The sequence below is a fragment of the Sciurus vulgaris genome (assembly GCF_902686455.1).
Source record: "Sciurus vulgaris genome assembly, chromosome: 3".
Classification (NCBI taxonomy): domain Eukaryota; kingdom Metazoa; phylum Chordata; class Mammalia; order Rodentia; family Sciuridae; genus Sciurus; species Sciurus vulgaris.
In genome coordinates, this window is record NC_136463.1 from 124,300,582 (window position 1) to 124,314,305 (window position 13,724).

A 13,724-nucleotide genomic window follows, 5' to 3' on the forward strand; every position below is an offset into this window, starting at 1 on the left:
ATTAAGTCAGTTGTTCAATTACTTATGGTTAGCAGTTAGATATCTTAGAAGACACGAGACTATTGTTATGCTTAATTTACTTCCAAAAGCTATCTAGCTTACATCAAAGAACATAAACATTGGGTAAACTTCTCAATTGTTTCTTTTTTCTTTTTTGTGTATCAGGGATTGAACTCAGGGACAGGTGGCCACTGAACCACATCCCCAGCCTTATTCTCTATTTTATTTTGAGACAGGGTCTGACTGAGTTGCCTAGCTTTTGCTGAGACTGGCTTTGAACTCCCTCTCCTGCCTCAGCCTCCCCAGCCACTGGGATTATAGGTGTGTGCCACAATGCCCAGCTCTGTTGTTTCTTATAAATTATGAAAATCAGGGTTTGAAGAAAGTGGAAAGTGCCCCATCTTATGTGTATCTTTTTTTAAGAGTTGTTTTTTTAAATCTTAAATCCATATTTCAGGTTGATAGAATCATTTTTTCAATGTTTCATACTGAGAGTGTAGTGAGATACTTCGGCAGTTCTTTGAGGAGGACAAGTTGTTACATAATTACTATGATATTAGAAGTGATTTCTAGAGTTAAATGAGAGATTTTGTTTTTACATGACATGTTTTAGAAATGTCTTTCTTTCTTGTATGGTTCATTAGTTTACTAAAAAATGTGGTGGTATAAATTTTGCTTTCTGTGAATGTGTTCATTATACATCTATGTATTATTTCATCTTTTAGAATGACCAGGTTCTTCAGGGTTTCTCAGTGGACAAAGGAGAATTCACGTGTCCCCTCTGTAGGCAGTTTGCTAACAGTGTTCTTCCTTGTTATCCTGGAAGCAATGTGGAAAATAACCTTTGGCAACGTCCTTGTAACAAAAGCATGCAAGATCTTATAAAGGAAGTGGAGGAGCTTCAGGGACGGCCAGGAGCTTTCCCAGTAAGCATCAGTGTAAGACAGAAATATCCTGGTTAACTTGGCTCTGCTTTTCAGCTTTCATTTTTTTTCCTTTTAAAATTTACTTTGTACATTTATTTTTACATTTAGAAGAAATTGCTTTTAGAGGTTTTTCTCTTCTGTTTGCACTTACTAAAAATGAAAATGAAAATAATTGAAGAAATTATCAGCAAAGGCTAGATTTTTCCCTATCCTATAGCATTATAACTTTAATATAATCTTCCAGATCATGATCTCCATTAAATGTAGGTATGGTAAAGCCCTTTTAAAATGTTGAAATATTTAAAAACAAAGCAAAACAAATTATATACGGATATGTTACTTAGGAAAACTTTCATTAGGTAATTTTGTCATTGTGTGAACATTGTAAGTGTATTTACACAAATTAAGATGGCTATGACATCACTAAGCAATATAAACTTAAGGGACCACTGTTGTACATGTGGCCCATCATTGAAACATTATGCGGTCCATGACTGTTTGGATACATTGCAGTGTAAAGCACAATGTAATTATATAAAATATGCTTTTTAGGGGTATTAAGATTAAGGAGACATATCTACACACACACTCACACATTTATGCACTTACAGTGTGTGTGTTTTAGAGAAAATATGACCATAAGACAGTCTCCTTTATTGTGGGGTTCAGTATAATTAAGCCCATCTTTTATCTCATCTAGTAGGATTCATTTAGTTTAAATTCTTAAAGCATTTCACCTTCATTATAGATTTATGATGTGATCTCTAAGAGAAGTGACAATTGTGCCTGCTTTTTGAAAACTTGTGGATAGTTACTGACTTTTGAAACAGAAATTCATGTATTAAACCTACTCGGAAGAATTCACTTACTGGCAGTTTGCATTCACAAGTGAAAACAAATTTTAGAATCTGTGATTATTTTTCTTTTGTAAACCCAAATTTTTATGTGTTTAAAGTATGATTAAAGTAAGAGACATTGATGTTATTCTTTGAAAAATAAACTTAAGTGCAAGTCAGGTTTTGTGTAAACATGCAAACTTTGTTCTAAAGTATTATTTTAATGACACCCACTTATTGGCTTAGAATATAGTATAGTATATCCAAATATGAATATGGATAATTTGTATTTGGATTAGAGTGTTCTTGATCACAATGTAGAATCAGAATAAAAGGTTATAAGATAATGTATTTCTGATTGATTTTATCTTTGTGCACTAAAGTATATTTATAGTGAATAGATAATGTTACATCTATTTTGACTTTTAACTTTGATTTCCTAGTATGTTCATTTGATAAATATTCTAGTTTTAGGCTGTTGTTTGAGGAAATTAATCTAAATTTTATGTGTATGTTTGCATTTATGTAGTCAGAAACCAACTTAAGTAAAGAAATGGAATCTGTAATGAAAGATATAAAAAATACTACTCAGAAGAAGTACAGAGACTATAGCAAGACCCCAGGCTCACCAGACAATGATTTTCTCTTTATGTACTCAGTTGCTAGGTAGGTATATGTAGTATTACTTTTGTATTTACTTCTTATTAGTTGTTCATTTTATTGTTTAGTGAATCTTTGTTTTATTTCTACTTCAATTTATTTACGACAAGGATATATGTTTTTAATATTGTTTGAAATTATGGCTAATTTTAGAACCTCCTAGGAGGACTAGACACGTATACTTTTCTGTTTTTCCTGAAGAGTTTTTATTTGAATGAAATATTTGGGTAAGTGTTATGAAGCATTATTGGATATGAGGGGAAAAGAATATTATTAATGTTTTGGGATAAATAAGAACCTCACAGCACATGAGTGTTATATATGAAGTCCTATCAAAACGTGGTAGTACTGAGAACTAAAACATTGTAATATGGTAAACATTTTTAACTTATGGAAGAAAAAGAATAGTAAGAAACAAAATAAATTTGTTATTTGCTTAAGTTTAGTGAAAGATTTAGCAGTGTCTTGAAAGATGACAGGTAGTTTAGCAAACCTGATAAGGAAGAAGAAGGAAGACATCAGGCGTGTCCTGACCCTCTATCCACAGTGAGTAGGAGCTCAAGAAAGCAGTTAGAAATATGTGTTTCTAATCTTTCAGATGAGGAAGGATTAATCTAATTCACTGAATAGTGTTTAGCACCTAGGGAATAGATCTACACAAGAATTTTAGTGAGATTATTTGATCTAAAATGAAGAACCATAAAACAAGTAAGTGAGGGAGAAGTGGACAAAGTTAGGAACTTGTAAACACATTCTTATAGACCCCTGGATATCTCTGGAATCATACTTCGTATTTTGTCCAAGCAGGGTTATACTAGGTAAGATTCAGGAGATCATGTGACTTGAAGGCATGTAGTGGTTTAGTGGCAGAGTAGGACTAAAACTCTGATCCCTTGAGTCAAGTTTAGTGTTTTTCAATTACTCTCCTCTTTTTCCCTCTCTTATATTCAGCTTTTATACGTGGTGTTATGCATGCAGTGCATCATGGCCATTCTTTCTGATTTACTCTTAGAGCAGAGGATAAAAAAAGAGTAAATAAACCACATATAGCCTTTAGAACCCAGGGGAAATGGGACTAAACTTGAAAAAAATTGCAGCAAGCAAGTTAGACATCAAAATAAGGAGCATTAGTTCGATTTTGATCTGTGAATGCAAATGCTGGACAAGGATTGATATAAAAGGATCTAATGAATTAGAAAGTAATTTTCTAGTCTGCATATTCCTAGACAAGTGTTTATCTAGAATACTTTGGGGGAAAGTATAATAGTAAATATATTCTTTCTGGAATTACCAATTATTGCATACTTGCAATAAAATATTTGAATGCTAAACTAAATATAATTTAACTTTACTAAGATTCCAGAATTATATAAAGCTTTTGTATAATATTGTAACACTGAAGATTGGGTTGAAGGTAGACTGGTTTTATGCTTTATATATTTTTATATAATATACCTCTCTCTCTCTCTCTCTCTCTGTATATATATATATATATATATATATCCACATTTATTTCATTCATATATTTATGTACTTACCTTTGATTTTGTTAGAGTTGGCCTTATAAGAAAACTCTGATTGAATGAGAATGATCTATATATGCAGTATTCCTATAGTATGATAAATAATTTGGTTTAGACATAATTTAGTTGAAATTTTAGATCCTTGTTTCTTGCTTTAAATATATTAATAGTGTATAGAATAAAGCTTGCAATGATAATGTGAGATCGGATCAACACATTTTGGCTTTTCTGTTTTACAGAGAAGCAGGGATAATTGTCAAATGCTTTACTAAGAGTATAGGTAAACAAACAGAAAATATGTTATTCCCTCATTGTTCTCTGGTTCCTAATGATATACTCTGAAGCAGCAAGATAATAATTCTGAGTGTGAAAATATACAATATGATTATCCTTTGGTTGAAGTTACCCAAGACATTGCATAGTAAGGGTGAATGCCCTAAGTTTTACTTAGTTATTACAAAGAAAATAAACAAAAAACAAATTGACTCAAAATTGACTCAAGATTAACAAAATATGAATTGAAGGAAAAAAGTATGTTGTAACTTATTTGAATAGGACGTAACTTTCTCAAGATAGAATACTAGATCTTTATAATTATCTCATGTCTAACATATAACTCACTTTATACTTAAGATTATAGAAATATTTATTCATAAAAAGTGGGCATTATAATATTTAATAGCACTTAAATATTTAAGTAAAATATTTAGTAATAAATTTAACTTTTAAATTAAATGTAACAATTCTTTTGTTTTTTAAATGCCTTCTTTTATTTTATTTTATTTTTATTTTTTATCTTTTTGGTGGTGGTGTTAGGGATTGAACCCAGGGCCTTGTGTGTGCTAAACAAGTATCCTACCACTGAGCTACAAACCCAGCCCTAAATGTAACAATTCCTAAATGTACAATCCATGAGAATTTGCAAATTTACTTGTATTTGGCATTGGTAATTTTAATGAAATACAGTCTTAGTTTCTCAGAGGTGAGTTTCTCTCAGTTGAGTAAATAATTTTGTTTGCTCTTCAGGAAGTTAAATTTTTGATGTTTAAAACCAATATTTCGTAGCTAGCCTGGAAAACTGTTTATTTGAATAATTGAGTTTTCTTTTGAAAGAAGTATGAATTTGTTTTTCATTTTATTTGCATAGTAAAACTTTGGAGGATTTTCTGAATACAAGAGAGAAGAAATTGTTAGAATATCTTTTCATTTAAAAATTAATCAAGATCACTTTATTCAAGTTTTAATGTATTTCCAAAATTTCCATTCTGTTGCAAATTTTAATCATTCAGATGGATTGTTTTAATACCAGTTCATAATTTTGTTATTGAAACAATGAATGACATGAATTTTAGGAATTGACTTTTTCAAGGATTTTTGGATCCAGATTATATAGATCTTAGAGATATTGGTGAGGTGCACTTGACCTGTAAATTGTTAGATAAATGGAAATGGAAAGATGAAACATGAGTATCTGAGATGTAGGTGGACAGACATCTTTAAATCATAAGTGGATAAAGTACTCAGAACTTAAACATTTAAAAACTTTTTTTTTTTTTTTTTTTGGTTGTAGATGTACAACAATACCATTGTTTTATTTTTAGTTATTTTTATGTGATGCTGAGAATCAAACCCAGTGCCTTACATGTGCCAGGCAAGTGCTCTATCACTTAGCTACAACCCCAGCCCCAATATTTAAACATTTTTAAACCCTTTTAAACATAACTTTTGTTTCCCTGAAACACTCTTTTTTTTTTTTTTTTTTGCTGTTGTGGTAGGTGGTCACTGCTGGATTTAAGGAATATAAAAATCAGCAAGAGAAAGATAATTAACTACAAGGACTAAAGAAAATCTTTTAATTGGATGCAGATCAAAACAATGAAGTTGTTAGTCCCACAAAATTTTAATTTTTTAAAAATTTTGATTCTGTGTACACAAATGGGGTACAACTATTGTTTCTCTGGTTGTATACAAAATAGTCATACCTTTTATGTGATCATACACATACATAGGGTAATGCCAAATATTTTTAAGCACTTTACTACATACCATTTGGGGTTTAGAAGCTGTGTATAAGTGGTCCTTGTTCTCCAAGAATTTGCAATTTAGAGACAAAACTAATAAACAATATTCTATATGAAGCAGAGTTCAATGTGTTTTTAAAAAAGAGGTCATATAGAGAAATGCTGTAGAATTTGAAAAGGGAAGATAAGTAAACTGAAATTCAAAGTATATGGAAGTGCTTCCTTCCTGTCTCAGAAAGGCTTCCTGAAATAGCTAAAACTTGAGTCACAACACTTAAATAATGTAGGCTGTGCTGTGGGTGAAGGTTCTAGTCCCTCAACCAATAAAGTGGTAGATTCAGGCCTTGAATCCAGATCTTTTTCCGAACCCTTGCCCTTCCCACTAGACCAATGTGGGTTTAAACGTGTGTGTGTACATTATTCTTATCATTATTACTTTCAAATTTTATAAAATAACAGCTTGTACTGAAGGGTGGTAGAGAGATGAAAGACTATGGTCATGCAAAAAGAAACTGAGTGCAGTTAGAGGGTTTTTAATGTGGATATAGGGTATATATGTAGGTTGTCACTGTGATGGACTCTTAGCAGTCTTATTCTTCCAAATGCAGAGATTTTCTCTTCTTTTTTTCTTGCAAGCTGTTTTGAATATATTTGAGTTAGAAAATATACAAAATAGAATTGACTTCTCCAAGAACAAAAGGGATAGAAAACTCCTTTCAGCATATCTTTATTTGTGCATCATCTATTCAGAAAGGAGAAACAGAATGCTGTGTTGTGACTTTCAACCAGGAGGAGTGATAGACAGGGGACACAGGACCTATTTGTGTGTTTTTCACTCTAGCAGGTCTTAAAGGACCAATTTTTATGTAAATGAAGTAAGGAAAAGTTGATAGGGCCTCTGGAATTGCTTTTTAAAAAACCCAGATATTATTACATATTAACCCTTGGCTAGATCGTTTTTGTTTCTTAATATGAAAGAAATGTTGTACAGGAGTTCTTCCAACCATAATTTATTTCAGTAAATTAGATTTAGTAGTTTTATTTCAGGTGTCCTTTAAAATAAAATTCCTAATAACATGCTTATCATCCTTTAAAGTTTCATATTTGGTGATTGAATAAACAATTGTTTTTGTATTTATATGTTAGTATTTTTGCAAATATGCTGAAAAAATTTGACATTCTGGTTTTGACATTCATTTGTGAGAATTGTTCATGTTTTTGGTTAGCACTTTAAAAAATACTATCTAGGAAATCTTAGTTTTTATAAGAGAATATAGCCATTAATTTTTTTCTACAGATTAGGCAACAGAAGATTTGTGAAAACAAAATGTATTGATCTCATTTATATTCCCTTGATGAAGGATCACATGCTGGTCTCCGCTCGCTTTCTGTCCACTAATATGAAATCCTTGTCCCTGCTTCCTTGCTGGTAGGTTTTTAGAAGTTCAGTGAGCAATGCAAATCGCCTGAAGGGTGGAAAATTCCCTTGTCACACAGATGCCCTTATCAGCAACAACCAGATGGAGCTCTGAGCAGGAACATTATCAATGTTAAATTGCTTTCCCCTCACCCTGAGTAGAAGGATTAAAGCATTCCTTTAGAAATGGGTGGCAAATGTACAGATTTAGGAATGTTAATATTTTTAACAATTTGCATTTATAAATAAATATATGAAAATATCATTCCAAAACATTGTGTTCACAATACAACCAAAACCAGTTTAAAATGTTTTGTTTTAAATAAAATAGGATATAATCTTTCTTGAATTCACTTGCAAAAAATAATCTTGAAACTTTGCCCCCATCTCCCCTTTTAAAGGTGGGGAGATATCTTACTGTTAGTGTCAAATGCATATCTTGGATATAAACTAGTTAATTCAGTTTTAGTCACAGAAAATAAAGGTGTATATAAGTTCCTAAATATTGTTGAAATAAAACACCATTTATTTTATAACTTAGAATTTTATTTGTTATTTTGGCATAATTTTTTTTTCTGTTACTGATTTTGAATAAATCTTTAGGTTCTATATAGTTTAATTTTTGAAATGTCAATTTACTAATTATTACTATTCTATAAGCTAATAATTGCTGAGTAGCTTTTAATTACAGATCTTTATGAGCAATACTTGTGTTTAACAATGCCAATAGTTACACAGTGTATTTTAATAAAACTGTATTTATAGAAGTTCATAAAAGAGACTGCAATTAATTATGTGTTATTCATACTCACTTAGATACTAGTGATTTCTTTCTTAATATTGATTTCCAGATACCATCTAAATTCCAATGAGTGATAACCATTTCTCTGATAGAAAAATTGGTATGTCCTTGTGTTTTGTATGACAGTAACTACCTACCCAGTGACTGACTGTTGGAGTACAATTTCTTTCGTCAGATTCATATGTAGGTTTATGAAATATGTTGCAGGTCCCCTACCCCCGCCTTAAGTCCTAGTTTTTAGTATTTGCCAACAGTTGGGACTTTGCAACAATAACATGGTGATGTGGGAAATTTTTTTGCAGGTATAAATATGAACATATAAGTAAGGATGGATAAGTTGTTTCCTTTTTATTTCTGACTATCAGATAAAATATGATTATTACTGATACTGCATAAACTGTGCTTTTGCAGATAATAAAGTTGAAGAACGTTATTATTTAGGTTGATTCAGACATGTCAATAAAGCAGATTAAAAAGGATCTTTTCAGCCTAATCATGGAAATATATTTTAATGCTTTACTTATAGAACCAATTTGGAACTTGAATTGATTCATCGAGGAGGCAATTTATGTTCAGGGGGTGCAAGCACAGCTGGCAAGAGGTCTTGTTTAAGTAAGTATTAAACAATGTTAAATTTTTTAAAATTTCTGTTTACATCATTTTTATAAGCACATATGGTCAAAGTGGTCTTTTGGTGTATTTTCTAATTCTGTTTATGATAGATGTGATCAATTTTGTTAACAATTATAAATAATCCTGAGAAGCAGAGGAAAAGGGAAATACTGAGTATTATTTGCAATGCTGGGAAATGATATTGGCCAAATTACGTTGTTATATCATGTGCATGTATAAATAAGTAACAGTGAATTCCATCATTATGTATAATTATAATGCACCAATAAAAATATGGAAAAATTATACCTATGAGGCATAAAATTGCATTAAAAATAATTAATCCTGTACTTAAAAGAATCATGAATATTTGGCTCTTTCTTTAATAAGATTGTACAGTTGATCAGATTTACATTGGTCAAAATTTTAAAAATGTATTTTTCTTAGGTATAAAAGTTATTCTCAAACTTAAATTCTTTTAAAGAAATTTTACATTGAGTTGATTTAAGAAGATATTTTTATGAAGAGGATTTATGTTGCCTACAGATTCCTATTATATTGTTGCTCTTAATAATGAAGATACTTTTGTTGTATTTTGAAGTATATATTAAAACATATCAAAATTGTGGATATAAATCATACCAGAATTTTAGATGTTTGTTTTAATTGTGTATGTATTTTATGTTTTAAAATGAGAATGATTCTTCAGCACTGTTAGTGAAAGTATAGAGAGAAGTATAGTTTGTAACAGTGGGTTTTTCATGAGCATGTTTTCTTATGCTATTAGTATGGGTTACTCATTGTTTAGAGAATTAATGTGAATAATAGGGATTTTTTTATGTCACAGTAATTTTTGGTTCCAAATTACTGGAGTTGAAATATTGTCCAGTGTGATGAGTATAGGAAATAAAACTTTTTAAAATACATAATGCATTTTGAAAAACAAATATATTTTCTCAAATACTAAAATAATAATTATTAAAATTATCAGTTCATACTGACTTTTTAGCAACATATACATTTTTTTAAAAGTATATGTAATTTTGGACCAATTTCAAAGCAATGAATTGACCAAAAGTAACTTAAAATTTCTAACCTAAAATACAGACATGAAATTTCAACCAAGTTAATCTTAAAATTCTCAAGTTGTAATAGGTTTTGATATTTTGGTTTGGATTAGCACTGATTCCTTGAACTTAAGCTTTTGGAAGTTATTTTTTAAATGAGTATTTGGTATATATTGACCCCTTGAAGTATGTATCTATATCCTATTTATACTCTGTACTTCTGTAATATGTCTTAGAGGGAAAATTGTTGATATGAAGCAGTTTTAGATCTATTAGAATTGGTAGGTACTGTCATTTAATTAAATAAATTAATTTTTCTTGTTAATTTATTCTTAATTGATGTTTGGGATTGACTGATAATAGTCTAGAAACTTGTATTAGAAAGTAGTTAGTAAAGGGATTTCAGTTTTATGTTTAAAAGATATTGACTTCATTTTTTTCCTCTGAAGTACTTATATTTATTCAGAGACTTGTAAATGATGAATTTATACAGAATTTTGAAAATAGTAATAAAATTCTAGTGGCATCCACTTCAGTGACCAGATTCAATTTTAATTTAAAGTGTTAAATTGCTAGTTCCAAACTTTTGTTACTTTGTTTTCCTCTTTAGTGAATAAGAGATTATAATGTGCCAATATAGAAGAGGTCATGATTTAGTTCATCCTAAATATAAATTAATATTGTTTTTAGTTTTCATATGATTTATTATTCAGTTGCTTAATGTTATTTATGCTAATATTTATGAAAACTGCTCTTCTAAGACATTTCTATAGAATATATGGTATGGTATATTGTATAAAACTTCACTATTTTACAAATATGTAAACTCAGTGTATTTGTTATGTGCTCAAATCTAATTCAAATCTAATTTAAATTGAGCATGAGGAATTAAATTGGTGTTAGAATCTCAGAGTATATATCTTCCCCCTTCCCCCATCTTCCAGTGGAATTTCAATAATATTGTTAAGCAAGATTTCTGTCCTTTTTCTAGGGAATTCTCATTTGTCAGTATTTTCCTTTTCCCATTCATTGCTCTTTACTACCTTTTAATTACCTCATTTTTAAAGTGTAGTTTTTTTTAATAGTATCTTTTCAGAGAGTAAGAGCTTCATTAATTAAGCAAATGATAAAAATGACTGTTTATCATTTTAAGAACACTACAAAATATAAAAATAAAATAATAATACTACTCTTAGATATCGTTTCATCACAACTTCTTGGTAAAATTGAAGTTTCTCTACTCAGGAAAACTTTTAATAAATTTTGTCTGTAAAGGATTGAGCAATGCATGGTATGAAATTTTGGAGGCATGCACGTGCTTACACACACACACACACATAGAAACAGCGGTCAGGGGGCATTAGGAGCTTAGAGAAGATTGATATTGCTAGAGTACTTAAACCAGAAAATATTACTTGCATCATTCATACTGAAGAATCAAATAAAAGTAGAACAACCCATTCAACACTTACACCTTTAAACAAATTTTTAAATAGTTGAGGTAAGGTTATGTTTGGGAGATTTTCCACAATTAAAAAAATGAGCAAAATTAGTTCACACAGTAGCATACTATGGTATTTTAATAATACCTTACTTGAAGTTTTAAAATTTGTAAAGTGCTTTCACATAAATTATTTAATCTTTAGAATGACAATGTGAAATAGGTGTTATCTCTTTTTCATAGAAAAGGAATCTGAAGTTCAGAGTGATTGCCTTGCCAAGTCTCACACAGCTGGAAAATGTCAGAGCTTGCACTTGAACCCAGCTCTTCTGACTCTAAATTCAGTTATGTAAGACATATTCCCTACTCTTAAGTGTTCTTTCTTGAGTTCTGAGTCCTTTGGACACCCATTAGTTCTCCTTTATTCCTCACCAGTTTGCTTACTGGTTCTCTAGGATCCTGCTGTGAGCCATCTGCATCAGCTTCCACAGGGCACTGCTCCTAATTACTGGGTCAGAGCTCTAGTTCTCCTTATTCAACAGGGAATGTCAGGCATTTAGGACCTTGTATCCAGCAGATGGGATTGGTTGTAGATCATTTGTGTAAGATAGAAAGTGTTAAGTTCTAATGAGGCTATGGATAAAGTTCTAGGATATTTAAAGATTTGGGATTATATCTAGCTGGTGGAGTCAGTGAAGCTTTTGGTAGGTATGGTATTCTAACATTATTGAAAGATAAATGAGATTTCAGTGTTTCTGTTAACAAGTTGGTATATATAATGATAAGTACTATCAACTTGGCTAGCAACAGATGTAAGACCAAGCAGCTGTAAATATTGAAAGCATAGCTTTTTATTAATAAAAATATTTTTGCTGGGGACGGTGGCACACACCTGCAATCCCAGCAGCTCAGGAGGCTGAGGAAGAAGGATTGCAAGTTCAAAGCCAGCTTCAGTAACTTAACAAGAACCTGTCTCAAACTGAAAAATAAAGAAGGCTGGGGATATGGCACTGTGGTTTAGTTTCCCTGGGTTCAATCCCTCACACACACACAGAGAAGGAAAAAGAAAAGGGAAAAAAAAAAAAAAAGTTTCATTAAGTTACTCTGTTTATTTCTTCATTCAAGTAATTAGAAAGTAGATATGAAACTCTGTAGATTCTAGTGAAGTTCACAGGCTTTCAACAACTTTTTTGCCATGATATTCTTAGTGTATTTCTCAAGAAGAAATTGTTGAAACTATCAACAGGTATTATTTGATAAGTTATTAAATTTAGAGTATAACATAAAAAATATTTACATTTTGGTAGAACAACATCTTTCCATATGTTTAGGTCTGAGACTTTCTGTTTATTACTATAGTCAAAGTTCACATTTCAAATGGATTCAATTATTTCATATAGAGATTAAAAGTTAAACTTGAGGACTGGGGATGTGGCTCATTGATAGACCTCTTGCTTAGTGTTTTCAAGGCCCTGGGTTCAATCCCAATCACTGCAAAAAGGTAACTGTAAAAAGCCAAACAACAGAAACAAAACAAACTAAAAACTAAAAATTAAAAACAGGAAAATCCCTTAACCTTAGAGAGGCTAAAGTAAACTCTTGTTTTGACACTTTCATTTGGGAAGTTCTGGCTGACTTAATTTTGCTGTGATTTATGACCTTATCAAGAAAGAATACATTCACCATAGTGAATAATTTCTACTTGTGTATATTATTTATAGAAAACAACTCAATATAGATGTGTGCGGACAACTTAAAATAGTTTTAGTTACACCAAGAATGAATTTTTGGTGAATTTAGAATTATAGAACATTATTCTGACATTAATTTCTCCCTTTAGAAAGACTGCATAAAAATATTGAATAAATGATGATGTGTTTTCACAAAATTATTCTTAAGTAGTCTGGTCTTATTCTTTAATAGTTGGTACAAAAATTTTGACATAAAAATTCAAAATAGGGGCTGGGGAGATAGCTCAGTCGGTAGAGTGCTTGCCTTGTAAGCACAAGGCCCTGGGTTCGATCCCCAGCACCCCAAAAAAAAAAAAATTCAAAATAAGTCTTTTTCAAATGTAAAACTTATGAATTCTACAAATAGATTGAATTATAACTTTGTTCTTTTTCATTTTCATTACCATATAAAAGAAGGAAAATCTGGCCATCAAATTATTATAATGGTCAAAATGCGTAAATTAATGCAAAAATGTAGAAATTGCTCCTTGAGGTTGGTGGTCTTTCAGCTGATTGTTAAAAGCTGATTTTGTGTTGTTTGAAATGTTTTCTGTTCTGTAGAGCAAGTTACTTGAATAGCATAATGACTTTAGGCCAATGTGAAAGATATGTGTAGTGGAAAAAGCAATTCCAGACTTGGAGCTAATAAGCAGGTGCTTAGGCAAGTCACTTAATATTTTTGGCTTCAG

General features: G+C 30.8%; 1 protein-coding gene across 7 annotated transcripts in view; it reads left to right on the top strand.

The window, feature by feature from the left end:
- Positions 1-13,724, top strand: part of UBR3 (ubiquitin protein ligase E3 component n-recognin 3) — a 210,515-nt gene that overhangs the window by 140,403 nt on the left and 56,388 nt on the right. For 6 of the 7 annotated variants that reach the window (XM_079135462.1, XM_079135466.1, XM_079135463.1 and 3 more), the window contains 3 exons: positions 726-938; positions 2,292-2,428; positions 8,712-8,797. In XM_079135462.1, the coding sequence (XP_078991588.1) occupies positions 726-938; positions 2,292-2,428; positions 8,712-8,797 (436 nt within the window). The remainder of the gene's footprint in view (positions 1-725; positions 939-2,291; positions 2,429-8,711; positions 8,798-13,724) is intronic. The other variant, XM_079135465.1, reaches the window with a different exon arrangement.